Below are 20,341 nucleotides of genomic sequence, written 5' to 3'. Positions count from 1 at the left end.
CATTTTAGCCTTCACTTCATAATGATTAGTAGTATTCCAGTTGCTATTCAGGCATAGTCAAAGTGTTTTTGTAAGCTATTTACACGTTTATTTACTTTACAATTCATCTTTTCACTGAGAATGAAGGTGGATTTCATAAAAACAATGCAATAAAAACATTCAACGATAAATAAAACTGGATTGCAAAATTAGAGTACAATGTACTAAGAAGCACAACACAACATAGATCTAATATACATACAAATAATGCCACAGAGTTGAATTGCAAAAATTGGAGAATATAGAAGGAATAAGGCAATGAAAGCAGCCTAAGTTTCACAGACATTGACTACAACCTTATTCACACTATTCCCCAAGACCAATAAAATATGGTGTTAAACCTAACAGTATAAGCCTGGTTGGATTTCAAAGTTTGTTTTGGAGAAACAAAGTAAAATTATTCAACAAAATATTCTATTTGACATTTCAAGACTGCTTGTACATTCATTCCAAAATCTAGAAAAGCTGTCCAGTTTAGTTCCAGCTCTCTGCACTCAATGCACAGAAGGGACTGGTGCTTAAAGTTAAATCTTCAACATCATAAGCAGTTGGAGGTGGCGGCGAGAAGCACACTTCAACTGCTCCAACTGGTGAGCTGACTATAGCTTTGCCTGGACAAAAAAGATCTGCCATTGTGGTGCATACTCTGGGAAGCATCTAGATTGCTGCAAATATCCAGATCAGCTAGTCCACATTAAGCCAAGTTTGGAATTTAGGACAATGAAACAATCCAAGATGGGACAACATTTTAATGGGCCCCAGTGAAATGGCACATAGTCCATGATGTCCTCTCCAGGACACCCAAAGAAACAGTGGAGAAAGCAGAGGCTGCATTAAATACAGAAGGTTAACAGTGTGATCTAGGCACAATTGCAGCTTTCTAAGCACACTGAGATCAATGGGCTTAGAAGGGTGTAACTCTGTTTAAGACTGCACTGTAAGCCACTGATCATCACATCCTCTTCTTGGCTTACCAAGAAAACAGCTGTCAGTTGGGAAAACTTCCTCTTTAATGTAATGCAGCAACTCCACCAAAGTATCTTGAGCATTCTTCTCTCTTTCTTTCTCCCCATACTATTCCATAACTTGCCTATGATTGCTTATCACTTTTGTGCAACAGCATAACTTCTGCCAACAGCAATTGCTTGTAAGCTGCTTTGGGTCTCTATGGAACAGAGCATGTTGATGATGTAAAAAATGTGCACAGTCATGCATCCCTGCATTCTTTGCTAATCTCATACCATGCCATATGGCTACCATGGGCATCAAGTTGTCTCTGGTCAGCCCAAGATGCCTCCAATATTTCCATCAGTTCAGGCATAAGAAATGATACTGGACTGTGTTCCAAGATATCAACTGAGCCTTTACAATACAAAAATATTTAATGACTTAATTTACTAGCTTGTTCGGCCTTTTGCAACCAGATCTTGCTGTTACTGTTATTTAAGAAAGGGTCAAGTTAACTGAAGCATTCTCGGAACATTAGAACTCAGTGTGTGGCAATGCTTGCTTCCCATCTTAGGCTTCCAAGGTGGTTGTCATGTCTGAGCCCCATCCATGCCATTATTTGATGACCTGTTGTTCTGAACCAATGTTTCATGCTATAACTTGATGTCATATTGTCAGTGCCATAACTGCTTTGCTTTCACAGGCTTATTGAAGCTGCAGGTGTCTTATCTGACGGCTTTGGAAGCTCTCAGTGCTTCTGACTTTGTACACTGCTCGCTCCCATGAATTACTATGTTTCAACTTTAATCTCCTGATGGTTGTTGTGGGTTTTCCGGGCTGTATTGCCGTGGTCTTGGCATTGTAGTTCCTGACGTTTCGCCAGCAGCTGTGGCTGGCATCTTCAGAGGTGTAGCACCAAAAGACAGAGATCTCTCAGTGTCACCGTGACACTGAGAGATCTCTGTCTTTTGGTGCTACACCTCTGAAGATGCCAGCCACAGCTGCTGGCGAAACGTCAGGAACTACAATGCCAAGACCACGGCAATACAACCCGGAAAACCCACAACAACCATCGTTCTCCGGCCGTGAAAGCCTTCGACAATACTTTAATCTCCTGCTTTCTCAGTGTCTAGACTTGATAGTAAACATATGTGAGACGTTCTCAGGACGGGTTCATGCCAAAAGTCCTGTTTTACTGATGGGAGGGGGGAGAAGTAAATGTGTGCGTTAAGAGGAAGGGTTTTCCCACATGTTGACATTTCTGTCAACCTGATCGTACTGCTTAGTTGCTTACCTTGCTTCTGAGTAATTCTGTGGACATATCTGTGGAAATGATCTGATCCCTGAATACAACCTTCTAACCAAGAGCCTGGATTCTTGCTGGGATTGTTCAGGGGTCTATCTGCCATAGCCTGTCATCCATAGCCTGACAGTGGTGGCTGAATATTTCTACTGGTTAGAGGAAGGGCTTGAATGAACTTCGTAATTCTTTATTGCTCCTGACAAGCTATGCAAAATTTATGCCTAGGGCTAAGACCTGCAAATGATACATAATTCACTTCATCTCCCTCACTGACCAGATTGCAGAATTCTGATGTCTGAACAGAGACTATTAAAATTTGAGTACAAGTACATATGGTCTTGAGTATCCCATGTACATGCTTGAATTTTAGTCTTACAGGCTGCATTTATCAATTTCAGTGGCCTCAGCTGCAGTTCGCAATTCCTTAGGCTACACAAATGGCTGAAGATACTCCCTTGACTTCTTAAGGACTTCAGACTGCAAGTGAGGAACAGAGGCCCTATATACTTATAGGTAACTGCTGAAGCAGACTAGGGGTGATTTCTTAATGGATGTAAGGAGCTCCATATTGTACTCTGGAAAATTTTTACTCGTAGTTAAAACCTGGCAATTCTCAATGGCATTAATGGATTTTCATGGTTCATTTTCAATGGTCTGACTTGTATTTAGTGATCTTCAAGCGTACCCAAGATAGTCTGGTACTTCAGTGACTATATATAATACTTCAATTATGCTTTATTATTTTGATATACTGTATTAAAATTGAAAAGGAGTTATCTACATTAACTGATCAAATATTTGCACTTAATACACTCCTAAGGCTTCCTTCACAATATGCAAGCTGTGCTAATTGTGTTAACAGTTGTCCAAGGAGTAAGCGTTTAGATACAACATTCCCTTAGGACGGACCCATCTCCCTACTACAAGCAATGGGAACCTAACAGCTATTATAGCATCATGACACACGTCAGTTCTAATTTTTTGTCTAGATATGGCCATGGTTGGCTGTAACAAAGAAACAAATAGTGATGCAGTAGAAAAGGAGTTTTACTTGAATATACTGTCCTGAAATATATAGCTGCAAGTATATCTGAATAAAACTACTTTTCTACTGCACCACTTTTTTTTTGTTTCTTGCTCTATACTTGGTGTGGCCCACTTGGTGTAGTGGTTAAGAGCCAGTTTGGTGTAGTAGGAGTCTAATCTGGAGAACCGGTTTGATTCCCCACTCCTCCACTTGGAGCCAGTTGGGTGTCCTTAGGTCAGTCACAGCTTCCCAGAGCTCTCTCAGCCCCACCCACATCACAGGGTGTTTGTTGTGGAGATAATAATAACATACTTTGTAAACCAGTGTGAGTGGTTGTTAAGTTGCCCTGAAGGGCGGTATATAAATCAAATGTTGTTTTTATTGTTACATCTACATGGGTAATGAAGAACACAACAGAACCGGACTGTACAATGCAGCAATGCAGCCAAATTCCTCCTTCTTATCCAATAAAACCAATTTATTTAATTTATTTATTTGATTTGATTTATATCCCATCCTCCCCACTAATGGGCTCAGGGCAGCTCACATCATCAATAAAATACAATAAGTTAATCATCAACTATAAAAACACACTTAAAACTGTCACTAAAATACTCCAAGTGCATTATACATAGGCTACTTTAGATACTGGTCAAAAACCTGCATAGGTCATAGCATGTGGGCAGAATGCATGGCCGAAGGCAGTCACAGAAGAGGTGGTGATCTTAGATGGAATAAGGGTGGACATCTGCTTGTCCTCAGCCAAAGGCCTGGTGGAACATCTCCATTTTACAGGCCCTGCGGAATTATAATAGGTCCCGCATCTCCAGCAGGAGAACGTTCCACCAGGCTGGGGCCAGGGCAGAAAATGCTCTAGCTCTGGTGGATGCCAGATGGATATCCCTCAGGACGGGGACCTCAGGAGTTGTTCATCTGCAGAGTCCCCCTGCAAGGGACGTAATGGGAGGGACGGTCCCGCAGGTATGCCGGTCCCAATCCATGGAGGGCTTTAAATACCAAAGTTAACACTTTGACCTGGATCTGGAACGCCACTGGAAGCCAGTGCAGCTGGCGCAGCACAGGATGGATATGCACTTGAGTAGGCATTCCCGTAAGAACGTGTGCTGCTGCATTCTGGACCAGCTGTAGCTTCCGGGTCAGGCCCAAGGGCAGCCCAGCGTAGAGTGAGTTGCAGTAATCTAGCCTGGAGGTGACCATTGCATGGATTACTGTAGCCATGTCTCGAGATGAGAGATAGGATGCCAGTTGCCCGGCCTGTCGGAGATGAAACCTGGGCCTCCATTGCAAGTGTGGCATCCAAAGTCACCCCCAGGCTTCTCACTGTCAACGAAGGCTTCAGTTGTACCCCACTGAGGGTTGGGAGCCAGGTCCCGAACCCCACTGCTCCACGACCCAGACACAGAACCTTCATCTTCAGGAGATTCAATTTCAGGGGACTCTGACGTGGCCATACCGTCACGGCCTCAAGAGGTGAAGGGCCCATAAAGGGATGCAAGCGTAAGAAGGCTTGCAGGACAGAGTAACAGCAATCCCAAGCAGAGTTATACCCTTCAAAGCCCACTGACCTCAATGAGAATAGTACAGCTCTGCTTAAGATGGCACTGTAAACAAGTTACAGTTATGGGATTTACTACCAAAAGCGAGAGAAACAGCAAAATATTTCAGAGGCTTCTTCACAGGACACCTTAACAGAAAGAAGAAAAGCGGCTTACAAAACAGCAGCATCTATTTGAAAAGGAGGAGATCTACACAGGCAGTTCTCTCCCAAGCTTCCATTTTGTCGCTATTGTCAAGCACATCAAATATGCTTTTAACGACACAATGCCAGATATTTTTCGATTTCATTCTGACTGACAGGCAAAGAACTTACAGCTACAATGTTGAACTGCCTATGCCAGGTGGTTTTAATATTTTCTTTAAACTCCTCTGTTTATGAAGCCTGAGCTAGAAATCACAGAACTTAGAGAAGAACATTTAAACACATGCTATGCAGTACACTTAACTGGCACACTCAATTACAGACACCTCTGGCTTGGATTCAAGCCCCTTTTTCTATGAGGGCAGAATGGTTCTGATGTTTGCTTGGTCAGAATGCAGAATATGTGCACCAATCCCCCCTTCTTCATGCAGTTTTTTGTGCAACATCCCATGCTGCTCCTGACGGTTCCTGGCTTTTTTGGGAGCAGGAGCAGGGAGGCAGGAAAGCCACATTCTGTGAGTGAAGCTCTACTCATATTTTTACCCCACTTTTCATCCAGACTGACTTCCAAGGCAGCTTACAATTCAAACCTACAGCAATGATTAATTCTTGTAATGGTTGCCACTGAAGCAACTTGGGTGGTGGGAAGTCCTGTCAAATCACAACCGACCTATGGCAACTCCATAGGGTTTTCTAGGCAAGAGACTAATAGAAGTGGTTTGCCATTGCTTGCCTCTGCATAGCAACCCTGGACTTCTTTGGTGGTCTCCAAGTATTAATCAGGGCCAACCTTGCTTAGCTCCTGAGATCCCATGAGATCCAGCTGGCCTGGGCAACCTGACAGATTCCCAGATCCACTTTCAGAAAGACAACAGCCCTTGCTTATTGTTAAAAAATGGCATTATTCAGTGACTGATGCATGTTGGATTAAAGCCAACAATCAAGTCAGTCTGGATACTGAAGGTTTACCCATCTATTGGACAATCAGGTTTGCATTAGATAACAATCCAAACCTCCATAAAGCTTCTAAGACATTAGAAACACACAAACACATGTATTCAACCAGCTAGGATCGCTCTCTGAAATCCTTCTTAAAGAAATGGAAGCAGCCTCTGACAACCTTCAAAAAACTTACCTGATTGGTCTCCAATGAAAAGGAGGCCCATAAAATCAGCACCGGCACTGAAATGGCCCTGTTGCTTATCACCATATATGTTTTTTTAACCTCTGGTGGACTAGGTATTTGGAAAAAAGCTTCCTCTGAGGCCTTTGTTTAACGAAAAGACTCATACAGTTGGATAATTACCCTTCTTTTCCAACGGATTTAAAAAAACAACCACCACGTACCGCATTGCTCTCAGTGCAGTTTTGTATGCCAGTTCAGCATCATGAGGTAGGAGAGAGGTGAAGAGATACTTGGCATATGTGTGCATTGGAACACTCTCTCGATGGATGATTTCACCTAGACCACTATAAGGCCCAGCTATGAGGAGAGGGGGAGGAAAAAAGGAGACAGAAAATTTTATTAATAGTGGTGAAACATTAAAGCACATAAAATCAAAAGTACTAAAAAGTTGTCTAGAAATATTGTAATAATCCTTGCAAGGAAAAAAACACTCACAGTGAAGAGAAATAAGCTCTCTGGTGAGGGGTCCTCTAAGTAATGTGCAGTACTAAAAGAAAATGGTGGTGATAAATATATCTTATTGAAGAAAAGTTAGGTGGCCTAGCTACAGCTTTCCTTGTCGGGTTCAGAAAGCCCAGAGCTTAAAAGCAGCATGTGTTAGCTCGTACATCAAGAAAGAATCTGAAAAGCAGGCTGTTTGACAGTGCAAGTCTTCAGTCTTCAACATGTAGCAACCTCATCACTGGAAAGCAAAGTTTCCACATGTTGATGTTCAACCTACTCCCATGATAGATGCAACATGTCCAGTCTGCAATCAGCCCCTGCCCATAAACCGGGGCACAAGGTGTTAAGAACAGAATAGGAAGGTTTTCAACCAAACCATTTCAAAACCAGCCTGTGAAGCTGATCCCCAGTCCCCTCCAATGTTGCCAAATGATACAATGCAGGTGACTGTGGAGAGAGGGCACACGGGTAAAGCTTCATGGGGGGGGGGGGTGTATTCTGGGATTCCAAGGTTTCTGAACTCTGTCAGCTTAGCTACTTAACAGGAGATACAGGATTATTTAACCCTGGGCTCTATAGACAGAAAAACACTCTACTAATGAGCTAAGTGCCACAGCACTGACAGCGCAAGGGTGCACCCCCGACACCCTGCTTCTTATTATTACACTGTACAGGCCGGGAATCTCATTTAAAAGTTGACATTTTAACTTCAGAACCAGACTTCAAGAAGTGGCTAAGCGTTACAAGATTTGCTGCGTACCCTCAGCGATCCCATGGAGAACCTATAGAGTCACCCAAAAAATAAGCTACAATAATCTACCTTTTGATGTAAAGAATTTGGCATGTGGTATTAACTTTTAGGTAACTCAAAGAAAATCCAAATCCAAGTTCCACACTTAAAGATCCTTTACGTGTGGACAGATTTGACATATTTTTTAGAAAGTAAAGACTCAAATCCCACTACTTTGAACACGGTTACAAAACCATTCAAACAAATGACATGCATCCCAGGTGTTACAAGTAATGGGTATAGCAAATTGCCATCATATTTTTGCCATGCTCCTGTCCTTGCTTCAAATACCTCAGGCTTCCATGCAAGCGCTCCTTTCCCCCATTTTATCCTCACAATAACCCTATGAGGTAGGTTCAAGCTGAGAGGGAATAGTTGGACACCGAAGTCACCCAGTAAACAGATATATGGTTGTATGTAAGCTAGGTTTCTACAGCCAAATAAGAACTTCAATAGTGAAACACAGGCCTGGGGGTACGGCACTGCTAGAATGGTTGTACGCCGAGTAGCCTCTGCTAAAACAATACCAGACAACTACTAAGGGCTCCTGCTTTTTCAGAACAACTGGACTGGTTTTATGTACTCATGTGCAAGTCTGAAACGGGTGGGCTGCCTTTTTAAGGGGTAAAATACGTAGCTGCGCATTTGTTTCACTTTGACATTACTGCATTTCATCTCTTCTCTTGCAGCATTTAAGGCACAAGTATGATATTCTGTCCAACTCAGCCTCTTTTTGCAAGTACATCAACAGTGCCATCCTGAACAGAATTACAGCCTGACAGTTTAGTCTCCAAACTTCCCTTCTGCAAATGGAAAAAAAAGCACTGGTGCAAGGAAGGGAGTAATTTACTCCACTTCTACCTTCTAACTATAGAAACCTACAATGTTCCCAACAGTTCCCATACACACTCAGGTGCAGCAGTTTATCAGGGAGCACAGGAAGGATGCCAGGGCATGTTTAAACAAGAGACATTTCCAAAAACTATGGTTCAAAGAATCTGGGTACTCAATATCATCCTACTGGGCAGCAACAATACTCCACAGCTAAGACACACTACAAAGAAAAAATTCACATAATGCAGAGACAAGGCCTTTTCATCTCTGCAATATTTAAATATAGTAGATTGGGGGTTGATGGAACATCTATAAGAGCCATTAGATGCCTAAGAGTGTGATAATTACCAGATATTCCGACTCCCAGAGGAGTACCTGGTCTTTTTATCAGAAACCATTAAAAGAAGCAGTTATCATTATCATCCATAGCTACCTTCTAATAGGAAGACTGCTTGCTTTTGGAAAATCTTCACCAACGTGTCATCCAGTTCAATTTCCTGCAGCTTTGAAATCAACTGCTCCTCATTCCGACAAACTTTCTCTTGTGCGTACAAGCCGTCTGGCATGATCCGCTGCTGCCCCAGCCCAATCAATGCCACTTCCACAGCCAGAGTTAAGTAAGATTCTCCTTCTTCTAAGAACTTGTGCGCAGGCAGATGATAGTACTCCAGAGATTTGCACTGGCCCATATTCTCTAGAAAGAAAGTTGCAGGTGGGAAACCAGCCATTAAACATTTATCTGTACTTGCACACCTTATTTGTGCTCAGGTTTTGCTGTTGTTTTTTAAAATTTGCAGAGCTGCCAGAAACTGCAATAAAGACAGTGACTCCCAATTTTAGCTGCATCAACTGTGAGCCAAGAGGCAGGATGGGAAAAAACCCTGCAGCTATCACTTCTGGAAATTAAGCTAATCAGTATTATTTCCAATACCATTCATATGCTTGGCCAATAGGTTCTGATTAACTACAAGCGATAACTACAAGCTATATGCATGCACTGTAGAAGGGCAATAGATAAGCTTATTCCTCCCCCTCCTAACATACACCCCCCACCTAGTTACTTGCAATCCATGTTTTCAACTTGCATATCATTACCATGTTCATGTTATCAAATGTACACTGTGAAGAGGAGACATACATGCACCAGGAAAACACAACCTGGCAGTTCTTCCAGCATGTTCACTGCATTTTTGATAGGCTCATTCCCCTGCATGTTTTGCACACATAATGCACCAAAATAATGCATCTGATGTACTATACTGAATTTGCTATCAGTTATCACTTTCACCAGCCAAGGGAAGAGTGCTTCAATTTGATTATATTAGCTGTTGACCGCGAAGGAATATTGAACATATTCTGATCTCATGTTTTTGTATTACTGTATGTTACCTGGGAGAGAATAAGTTATAAAACATCAATCAGGCATTAGAGGCCATTAAAAGCAGTGGATTCCTTTAGGATTTGCTGTGCATGTGTTTATTTTATGTTAATGGTTTAAATGCCATCTTCTGCCTTCCCTTGCAAAATATGGAAGCAGAGTAGTCTATCCCCAAATTCTGATTGCTATCACTAGTAGCAGGAAGTTTTAGTATAATCACTTCTCTGTGGCACTCGGAAGAATAGGGAAGTGGGGCACAAGAGTCCCTTAAATCCAGCACTAAACATCCAATGATTTAAATGCCTTTGATTTCTGTTAAAGAGTAGCGCCCAGTACGAAGAGCTTAATTTTCAACACCAGCCATAAATATCATTCACAATCATGACATTTTTATAATTTGGATTAGCACAAAGAGGTACATAGCAGCTAAGGAACAGCAAGAAAACGTGCCAAAAAGCCATGATGATGAATACAGAGTACCCAAGCATTCTTTCAGAAGATAGCAGGAACATAGGAACCCAGTTTAGATGAGCACTGTTACACTTTCCACCTATGCCTTTACCAGAAGCAACCCTGTGAAATGCTATTTGCCCACCATGGCCAGCAAGAGTCAGATCCAGCATTATCTTAAAGTGCAGATTTCAATGACATGAGCATGGAAGGACTTTTAAGAACCTTATTAAACCAATGTTTAATTACTTTATTTATTTAAAACATTTCTAAGCCGCCTTTCCACCCAACTAAGGGTCCCCCAAGGCAGCGAACAATAAAAATGCTAAAACAATTATTAAACACTAGCATTCACTGAAAACACTCAGGATGTATTTTTAAGGGAAAACTCAAATTTAAGGGAAAACTCAAATTCATATTCAAATATTTAAGTTGTATTACCAAAGAAGGTAAGTGCAAGCCTGGACCATCCTACAGGCATTGGAATTTGTCCACAATTCATATCCCACATTTAGCCCACCTCATGCGACTGATTTGCAACACAACAGCCCTGTCAACTACAGATAAACTATATTTACATATGTGGGGTGGAAATTTTTCCACGGAAAAATCTAGCATTGGAAAATCTTCTGGAAAATATTTTACCCTCCATCACTTAAAACAACAAAAACAAAACACAAACAGATGAATGGGAAGAAGTCTTCACCTGTTGGCAGAAGGCAATGACAGGAGAGGGCAGACAGATTTCCCTGGGGATTATGAAGTTTCAAGCCAAGCACAACTAGTGCTATTACCTGTTTTGATTTTGAAGCTGGCTGAACTTCAAAGACAAGAAGTTTAAAAAATGCTCCATAAAGCGATACAGTATACTTGTAATTGTGTTTTACCTGTGAAGTCCGAGAACACATGGAAGCTCTCTTCATCCACCCGACAGGCTTCCATAAGGCTACCGAAAAGAGTGCCAATTGGATCCAGGGGGTGCCCAACCCAGCCTTCCAGGTTAGTTATAGAGGTTACTCCTTTGTGGAGAAGTTCTATATCAGAAAAAACAAAAGCAACTTTACCACCACATGGCATTTGGCTAGCCAAGCTTCACATTTCTGATTGTTCAGGTTGAGAGCTGTGTTTTATCCAGCACTAGTGATGACAGGTGGGTTAGGATTTGAACCCTGTCATCCCAGGCAAAATTTCCAATAGTATCCAACAACAACTCAATACGAATTCTCCATCAGTGAGAATGAGCAATGCTGACACAGTAAAATTACCTTGGGCTGGATCCAGTGCTCAGCAAAAGGCACTCATAGGAATTGTTCCCATGTTTCTCCCCCCCGCTCCCAGCAGTCTTTTCCAGTTCCTGGAAAGTTAGTTCCCATGGCCACAGTACTCACATGGATTAACAGCCACGTGGGTAAGGAGGTTTCTCTAGGGATGGGGATAAAATCACCCTGCCACTTTCAGTAGCACAACTCTGCTGATGAAGAGAGGGTGATTTCAGATGTGCAGGGTCCCTGGGCATGAACTTTGCTGGAGTCAGAAAGGACTGCAAGAAAGATCAGCGATCCTCGTAGTTTGGACTGCTGGATCCAAACCCTTGACTGGAAAACAATCTCACCTAGCAGAAAAAGTTTATGGGACGTCCCATCCACCTGGCCAGAAATGAATAGAGGAATGCAAAGCCAGCTGAGTATTAATAGGTCCTACCATTCATTAAAATGCCCTGCCCCAGTGTCTACGGAGGACAACTTGATAATGAAGTAACTAAGCTTTCTTTAGGGTCACTGCTAAAGGGTTTATAAACAGGAAACAAACTTGTGGTATGTACTGCAGAGATAGCTATTTTAGTTTCCTGACTGAGAAAAACAAGGAACCCTATTTTAACCAGCGAATCCTGTGGGTGGTGGGGGAACCAGGCACAGTATTGCAAAAGACCGCTTTTTAAATGACAAATTAGCTGAGGGGGAAAGCTTTGGCCTCCTTGGCAAATTCAAGTGATCTCTTGTGGGCAAGAGCTACCCAAATGGTCAGCAAGTTGCTGGGGTCCATGGACTGGCAAAGGGCCCACTACCACCAGGAGATGAGCTCAAACAGCCAAGCATCTTCATACTACGCAACGGTAGACTGCCCAAGAGACCTCTGCAATGATGTGGTGGCCAATACGGTAATCTCCCAATAAAAAGGGCATCTGGAGAGTAGAAAACTTGATACTTGCCTGTTCTATTTGGCCAACTGGAACTAATCTGAAGAGATCCTTAGAACATAACAGGGGTAACTGAGATAATTTCCTATGGAGAGGTACATCCAGCTACCACTGGCCTCACAGTGAAGGACAGCAGCAGTGGAAGCAGCAGCGGATCTTGCTCGTAGCCCCTCAAACTACTGCCTTATTTTCTTATTTCTTAATGAATTTTTAAAGGAATGGTCTAGTTATCATAAACAGAACTACTGTTCAGACAACCAAAGCCCTGATATAAGGAGCTAAGGCTCACAAATTCTTTGCTTATGGATGCAGTACCTCAAGACATGCAATACACAAGTATTTCCCCCTTTAATTGCCACATCACATTTAGTTAAAATACACAACAACTGGTGAGCATAACAAAAAGTCACATAAATCCTCTTGTGTCTCTTCAAGTCCTGGAAATGACCATGTACACAACTCCTCCATTTAAAATCTAACAAACCATCCATAATATGGCAGCTGTTTGCACAGAACAATTAATGTTGGTGGTTTACAATCTCACAGTCAGAAGCAAGGAAAGGAGCCTGTGTACCGTGCATTTTGCTGACTTTCAATACAAAACGTCTTCTCTAGCTTTTTGTATAATATACAAATGGCAGCAAAGATGAGCCTTATCATTCTATGACAGAACTCTTATGGAGAACCCTGGAAAGGACAAATTCACAAGGCCATCTCAAAAGGCTTTCCAAATGAAGCATCGGTGTGAATTCACTACATTCATTATAAATCAACACAAACCCTACACACACAACACTTGAACACAGAGCAATACATGTAGAGGTGCACAACACAGCCTCTGCAGTCTGTTCCCAACAATCTGTGTGTACCAAATTTACAAAATCTGCAAGGGGAGGGGGCAGGGCAAATGCACTACCTTTCCTTCTACACACAATGACTTCCTATACCAACATGTTGATCAGAGCCCTGTACACACATGTACAAACTCAGGTGCTGTGCCTATATGTGACAGACAATTGGAGGATGCCCAAACAGTATTCATATGCTCAAGGCTATTAATGCCTTCTCTAAAACACCCTTACTTCCATTCATACCAAAAACAATGGCTCCTGAAATGCACTGACATAGGTATAGGGAGGTGTGAAGCAGCAAAAAGATCACAGAGAAAGGGCAAGGGACTACATCCTACAGTTTAGGGATGACAGCTTGTCCTCTTGTCTAAAAATGAAGGATAGGCCAAGTACAAAAGTTCTGGTGTCAAACAACAGCAACTGTTTACGTGGATTACTTGAGACCCCCCCCCCCTTTTACACCGACAACAACTGTTCCACACATCAGAAACAGACACAGGTTTGACACCAAATTTATACTCAACAAGAACACTGAACCAATCCTGGACTCCAAATGCACTTATCTGTATATGTGTTTTCTAACATGTGCGTCACAATCATTCTGTACACTTAAAAATTACAGGCGTACGTGAAAACAGAACGCATAAAGAGGATCCAGCAATGCGAGCCAAAATCTTCATCCAACTCATTTACAGACAGGCCATCTAAGTTTGCTGTTTTGTGAACACATTTCTGGTTCTGAAATACATTAAACAAGACAGACCCCAAAAGCTCTAGGTTGCATTATGGGCATCTTATGATCATTATTTTACCTAAAGCTACAGAGCTACTGTCTGAGCTCTTACCCAGCATTGGGCAATTAACCCGCTCTCATTGCCAGTTACTGCCAATCCCTGAAGTGAGTCACCTGCAGTGCTGCAGTTTCAAATGGCATTTCCTTATGGACTCCGCACCGTTCCAGCTGTACCATCTCCTTGCTGTGTCCTTTGCCCTGCTCTTGCCCTCATTTACCTTTCTTCTGAAACCGGAACATTTCCAGCTGCTTCTGCTGCTGCCTCCTTAGGGTATTAACAATAGCTATTGCCAGTCGCAGTGCCTCTCTCGGATAGCCATGAGATCTTAATGCATCAACCCTTGCACAGGCCGTAGGCACATGTTCTAAGAGAGAGCGAGAAAGAAAAAGGAAAACGCTATTAAGGAGCGCATCCACGTCTGCACTAACCCTGTCTCAGTGGGCTATTGAAAGGGGTTTTGTTTAAGATCTCTAGAAAAGGGACTGCTAAAAGATCGTTTGAAGGGAAGCTCTGTTGCTACCGCCACATCTTTCATTCCACTCCCCACCCCCCACCCCTCAAAACAGTGCCATAGAAACTGAACAAAGCACTGAGTCATGGAAACGTCTTTCCGGTTGAGCCACTTACCATGCCAGAGGGGCCACCCGTGAGAGTCAAAAAGCGAGTTTTCGGCATCATCATGGTAACAGTAGTTGGTGTACAGGTCACTGCTGATTATGTGCTGCAAGTGGCTGTCCTGCCAGTGAAGATCACATGCCTCAATGGCTCGAGTGAACACTGTCCGGTGAGACCTGTTTGATGAATCTGTCAGGCCCACAAGTTCAGAGAACTTGAGTTTATTCCTCCATGTGGCAATGTATCATTTACTCCATATTCACTTCATATTACTGTCTCCTCCTCCACCCCCATTATTCTTCCTAAGTCCGTTCCAATGAGCAGACTGAAAGCAACTAAAAAAATTTCTATGTGCCCAACCTATTTATAGCTCCACAAAAATAAACAGGCTCTATCTAACACTGGGGGATTTGGAAGCTAATTAAAGGTTACCTATAAAGGTTAATGGTCAGAAACTCATCCTGCCTTTGCAGTGTATGCATGGCAAAATTATCTAAATATTTAACCAAGGAAGAAAGATTTCAGAAGGGCTTGGAGATTTCAGATATTGGGATCACTAAAGGTTTAAGGCAAGAAACAAAAGAAACTGGCTTTGCTTCTGTTAGAGATTTCCAAAGTTTAACAGCATCCCTTTGGGTCAAGAATGGCAGGGAGTTGCGCTAAACTTCTAAACAGCACAGGAATTTTGCTTTTCCACTACAGATTTAGGCCTGCTAACAAAGGACACTAGGGCTTTAACCATCCTGGTTTAATGCTTTCTGAATTGTCACAATAGAGTAACTGCAGGAATCAGAAGTTAAACAGATGCATGGGAGTTTGGAAGGAAATACTGAATGCCCTCTCAAACTGGTTACTGGTCTTTATATAGACCTAGTATGGTGTCAGTTGCCATTCACAATGCCACAAGCAGAAAGGGGCTGAGAGAAACTCTAGACTTTGGTTTGTGAGGCAAAATTGCTTAAGAATTCAGTGCATATTGAGTTACATTTCCATAGGAATGTGGATGACATTTTATATAAGGACTAACAACAAAGGGGAAAAAATACAACGGGCTCTAGAAAGGACAGGCAGGCGGGCCACACACTGCCCCCTCTGCAGTGTCCTAATTGGGCTGGGGGAGGGCCGGGTGGCCGGGCTGGGCATTGCCCTTTCCACAGGGCCCTGATCTTGGTGTGTGGGTTGGGGGGAGGAAGGGTAGAGCAGCCAGGCCAGATATTGCCCCCTCCGCAGCATCCTAATTGGGCCGGGGAAGGGGAGGGTGGCCAGGCTGGGCATTGTCCCCTCTGCAGCATCCTGATCTTGGCAGGGGGAGATCAGGGCAGCCAGCCTGGCATTGCCCCCCACCCCATCTGGGCAGGGTGGCTGGCCTGGCATTGCCCCCTCCCCTGTGCCCCATTTGGGCAGGGAGAGGGCAGGGAGGCCAAGCTGGGCATTGCCCCCCTCCCCAGTGCAGGGCAGGGAGCACTGCCATGGGGCGGAAAGGAACCCAGGAGCGCTTCCCCCCACACCTCCCCTAGCAACATCAGTCAAAGGGGGGATCGGGAAGAGATCGGGGACTCTGGCCCCTCAGCCGCCACTCCCAAGGCCCCACGGAGGTGGCGGGGAGCCCCCCCCCAGCTACTGTGAGACCTTAGGAGGGCCTCACTGCCGTGCTGAGCCTTCCCACAGTGGCAGTGGGCTCCTCGGAAGCCCTGAGGCAGTGGGAAGGCTTAGCACCATGGCACTGGGTCTTCCCATTGCTGGGCTGGGGCTTTCCAGGCCTCCAAAAGCCCTGAGACAGTGGGAAGGCCTAAGCCTCTGGAGACCTCATGGAGGCAGCAGGGAAGCAAACCATTTTGCCCCCAACTCACTTCTTATCCCCACATACTGCGCCTGCATGGGGATAAGAAGTGAGTCATCAGCAACACAGTTTACCTTTTATGTCTTAGCATATATGTAAGAAAGAGGCCGTAAAAGCACATTGCTTCAATGCCCAACACCACCCAGCACATGGATCTGGTTATGCCCACTACAAAAATGGCAGCTGAGCTACTGTGCCCTTCTCACAGCACCAAATATATTGGTTTCCTTGTCATTCCTAAAGGCAGGAAGAACATATCTTACGTAGCAACAGAAAGCAGAAGACTAAGATCAATGTGTGTGTATCACAGAGTTCTGCTAGCTGCAATGTAGCCCGGCCATCAAGTACTTTGCCCTTAAAATATAAGAGGTCCATACAGGGGGGAAAAGATTAAAACCAGCTTTTTGGCATTTAATCTATGACCAATTCAGGTAAGCAGCACGTGCAATATGGCATATCAAGCACATGCCTTAGATTTTTCATGACTCAAAATTCTTTTGGTGGCTAAGAAAGCTAGCAGTAAACACATAGTATGCACGTTTAGTTTATTTTCACTAAAGATCTATATTTTTGCATCCATCTTTCATGTGATTGTGAAAAAGACCACCCCCTCAACTGAAGTTATTACAAAACAAAGAAAACTGTACAAGCATACTTATCTAAATAGTATTTCCTGAGTAAATTAACAGTGGCTCACCTTGGATTGCATTTGCACCATGAGGCAAAGCATTGGTTAGACTGGGCAGATCGTTTCCATGGTTCCCATCTTCCCAGGGACAAACATCAACATTGTTCCATTTTTTTAGCTGCTTCAACCAACTGGCCTTCTGCTCCACTTTGCAATGGGGATTTAAGACTATGCACATCCAAAGAGCACCTATTGAGACAAAACCCAATGGAAACCTAATTTTAAGAAAATAGCACAACTTGAAGAGCATTTACTGAAATGGATATCAAGGTTGCACTATAAGACAGCATTGCCCAATCTACCAGCTCAGTTATTCATGCATATGCACAAACTTGTTGGTGTTTTAAATGCTGCTATTCAGAAGTTCCATTGGTAAAGAAATCAGGTATCACTGCAGACATATATAGGTACTCAATCCCAGGAGCACAATGTTAGTTGATCAGCATCTTCAATGAACCCAGGGCAACTAATGTGAAAGGTCCGCAAAGCAGATCAAAATGTGTGCCAAAACTAGTGTTTTCACTGTACTAGACTTGCATTTGGGAAATCTCAGAAACATCACAATTTATATAAAGACCAGTTGGGAAGTGCTAGACAATCCAAAGATTCCAACCTGCAAATATTTGAGTATCAACAAACACAGATCAGAATCTTCCTTCCTTATCTAGGAGGCAGCAGAGAAAGCTGTGAAGCAATCTTACTATCACTGCACCAATTAATTCATGCACAGCATAACCGTTCAAAGTTTTATTAAAAACTTAAAACTGTCTTTTAATTCTGTATTCCTAGTCCTATTAAATTGTTCAATTGAATTGCTTATTGTTTATCTTTATACTGTAGGGTCACATCATTGTTCAATTTTGTACTTCTAGTGGTACTGCATTATCCATTCAGCGTCCTATACTGAATGATTTTTTTTGGTCTCTGTAACTCGTCTTGAATCTCAGTGAAAAAGGTGGGCTACAAATAAGCTAAATAAATAATTTCCCTTCTATGACGTTAAAGTATTCTAGAAGGCACAGGTCTGCTTACCATTCAGTGCTACATGAGAGAAGTACTCAACACCTGGAGCTTCTACAACAATGCTTTCCTTTTTCTTTTTAGCAACAGAGGTTCAGTTTGTAGATGTTCCTGCAATTATGTGCTAGAATAACACTGCAGAACTAATTTCTCCTGACATTTAACTCTGAACTATTGCAGAAGATACATCTCTGACATTGTATGCCAAAAGAGGCATGCCTATATCAGGAACCTCTCCAACATTTTAAAATACAATACGATCGCTTCTGTCTTATGGCTGTGGCAAACGCTTGACAACCTCAGTGAAGACATCAACAGGTACTATTTAGCAACACTTCATTTGTTCATCAAGTAAGATTTTTTACACACTTCAGAGACTTGCAGGATCCACTAAAATGAGTGACAGCCTTTCAGAGAAGGAGACGCAACAGTCAAATGTGACTAACGAAGAATGCAAATGTGGGGTGTGCAAAAAGGGTTGCCGTATTATGTCGATTCCCAGAAGCAATTTAGGACCTCGAGCAGGTAGTATGTTCAACAATTTGAAGGCCTGATCGCATTAAAAGGCAGTCAAAAGAAAATAAGACAACCCAGCAGTTTGTAATATGCCTCCTTATATGCTCTATTTACAACATTCACACTGTTTCACACATGATGGGTATTAGACCAGAAATGTTTGCATCAGACAATGGGTATTCAGATCAGGATTGTCACTGCATCACTTCAGTAGAGTACTCTTGAATAGGGTCTATATAGTGCTTTAAACTACCTCTTATGTTGCTTTTGCTGAATGCATTGTAATGCAAAGCTGGGTGTTGTTGAATTTTAAGTTTAGAAGGAATATAAGGCTAGTGCATTTACAGTGGCTAATCTAAAAAGCCATATTGTGTCGGTATAGCTCCTTGGAGATCTGACTGCATTCTACCGATTTCAAGATCACTCTGTTCTTGGCAGCCAAAAAGATGCACCGCTCTTCTGAAAAGCAGCTAGTGACTGCATCACAACAGAGAAGACACGTGTGCACAGCCCATTGTCCATATGTCCCCTTCTCACCCATCAGGCTATGGATGAGCAGACTCAATGCCAGCTTCCCAGCATGGGTGGTGGCCTAGTCGATGTCCTGCCACATCCTACAGGTCTCAGACTCTGTTCCTCTCACAATGGAAGCAGAGGACATGGAGGGAACTGATCTCTAACTCTGCTGACAATCAGGCAAGATGTGAGCGTTCCCTCCTGCTCTTCCACCAGTCTTGCATACTCCAAGATTAAAGAACCCTCTGCATGTTTCATCAGGTTACTCTCAGGGCAGATTTCAGGACACTTAAGCTATCCTCGTATTTAGTAGCAGCCTGCTGCCCCATACAACAGAACTGGAATCTCAGAACCTTGAGTGCAGCTAGAACTGGGAGATGCACGACTCCATCAAGTGTGTGACATATTCAAGGGGCTGGCTCTCGGCAACAGTTCACCTCTATGACATTTTCCTGGTGCAGAGGCGCACACACATCATAAACCAATATGCAGATTTTATATTTCCCTGAAGATAATTGGAAGACGCATCATGCTGTGACTGCAATTTGGTATTAATTTCACACAAGGGAAAGAATATTAAAACTGTCACATCCTAGTGAGGTATTGTCAGTTCCAGTTCCACGATCACTCTTTTGACCTGAATAAGAGGTGGCTCTACCACATCAGGCATCTCGCTCCAATGCAGACATTACAAAGGCTCCAGTGTTTATCATGCATCAGGTAGAAAGAAAGATCAGAGATCAGTCCGAGACTAAAAAGTTCCTTCCAATATCAGTACTTAATCCAGTAAATACTAGGTGGTGTTTATTAAAGTGCTAAGTTATCCTAACAGTAGGTACTATTAACTGCCTACTTATGCTCTCAGTATGCAGCAGTTTCATAAGGCACTAAGGAGGCAGACAGGCAATTGCTCCTTTGAGATGAATCCTTATTTCAGTAAATCCCAGGAAGCTACGCTTTATTTCTATAAACACAAGATTCTACCACAGCCCGTAAGTACCAAAAGAAGAAGGGCTGACTTATAAATCATAGCTTGATTTATAGCAAGAAATATAACATTGGCTGCATTTTATTCTGACTCTTCCAAATCACCAGAAGCCCGAAGGCATACACTGGGCGCAGAATTCACCTTCCCCCCCCCCTTCTCTTTCTGAAACGCAATTGCAAAAGCAGGCTTGATTGTAC

General features: G+C 42.9%; 1 protein-coding gene across 1 annotated transcript in view; it reads right to left on the bottom strand.

The window, feature by feature from the left end:
• The window catches only part of ZSWIM6 (zinc finger SWIM-type containing 6), a 102,592-nt gene that overhangs the window by 20,416 nt on the left and 61,835 nt on the right, over positions 1-20,341 (bottom strand). The window contains exons 5-10 of the mRNA XM_054987246.1: positions 17,114-17,293; positions 14,589-14,765; positions 14,179-14,325; positions 11,007-11,153; positions 8,725-8,985; positions 6,385-6,520 (exon numbers count right to left, since the gene is read on the bottom strand). Coding sequence (XP_054843221.1) covers positions 6,385-6,520; positions 8,725-8,985; positions 11,007-11,153; positions 14,179-14,325; positions 14,589-14,765; positions 17,114-17,293 — 1,048 coding nt within the window. The remainder of the gene's footprint in view (positions 1-6,384; positions 6,521-8,724; positions 8,986-11,006; positions 11,154-14,178; positions 14,326-14,588; positions 14,766-17,113; positions 17,294-20,341) is intronic.

This window comes from Eublepharis macularius, chromosome 8 (genome assembly GCF_028583425.1).
Source record: "Eublepharis macularius isolate TG4126 chromosome 8, MPM_Emac_v1.0, whole genome shotgun sequence".
Lineage (NCBI taxonomy): Eukaryota > Metazoa > Chordata > Lepidosauria > Squamata > Eublepharidae > Eublepharis > Eublepharis macularius.
This window is presented reverse-complemented; position numbering and strand designations above follow the sequence as displayed.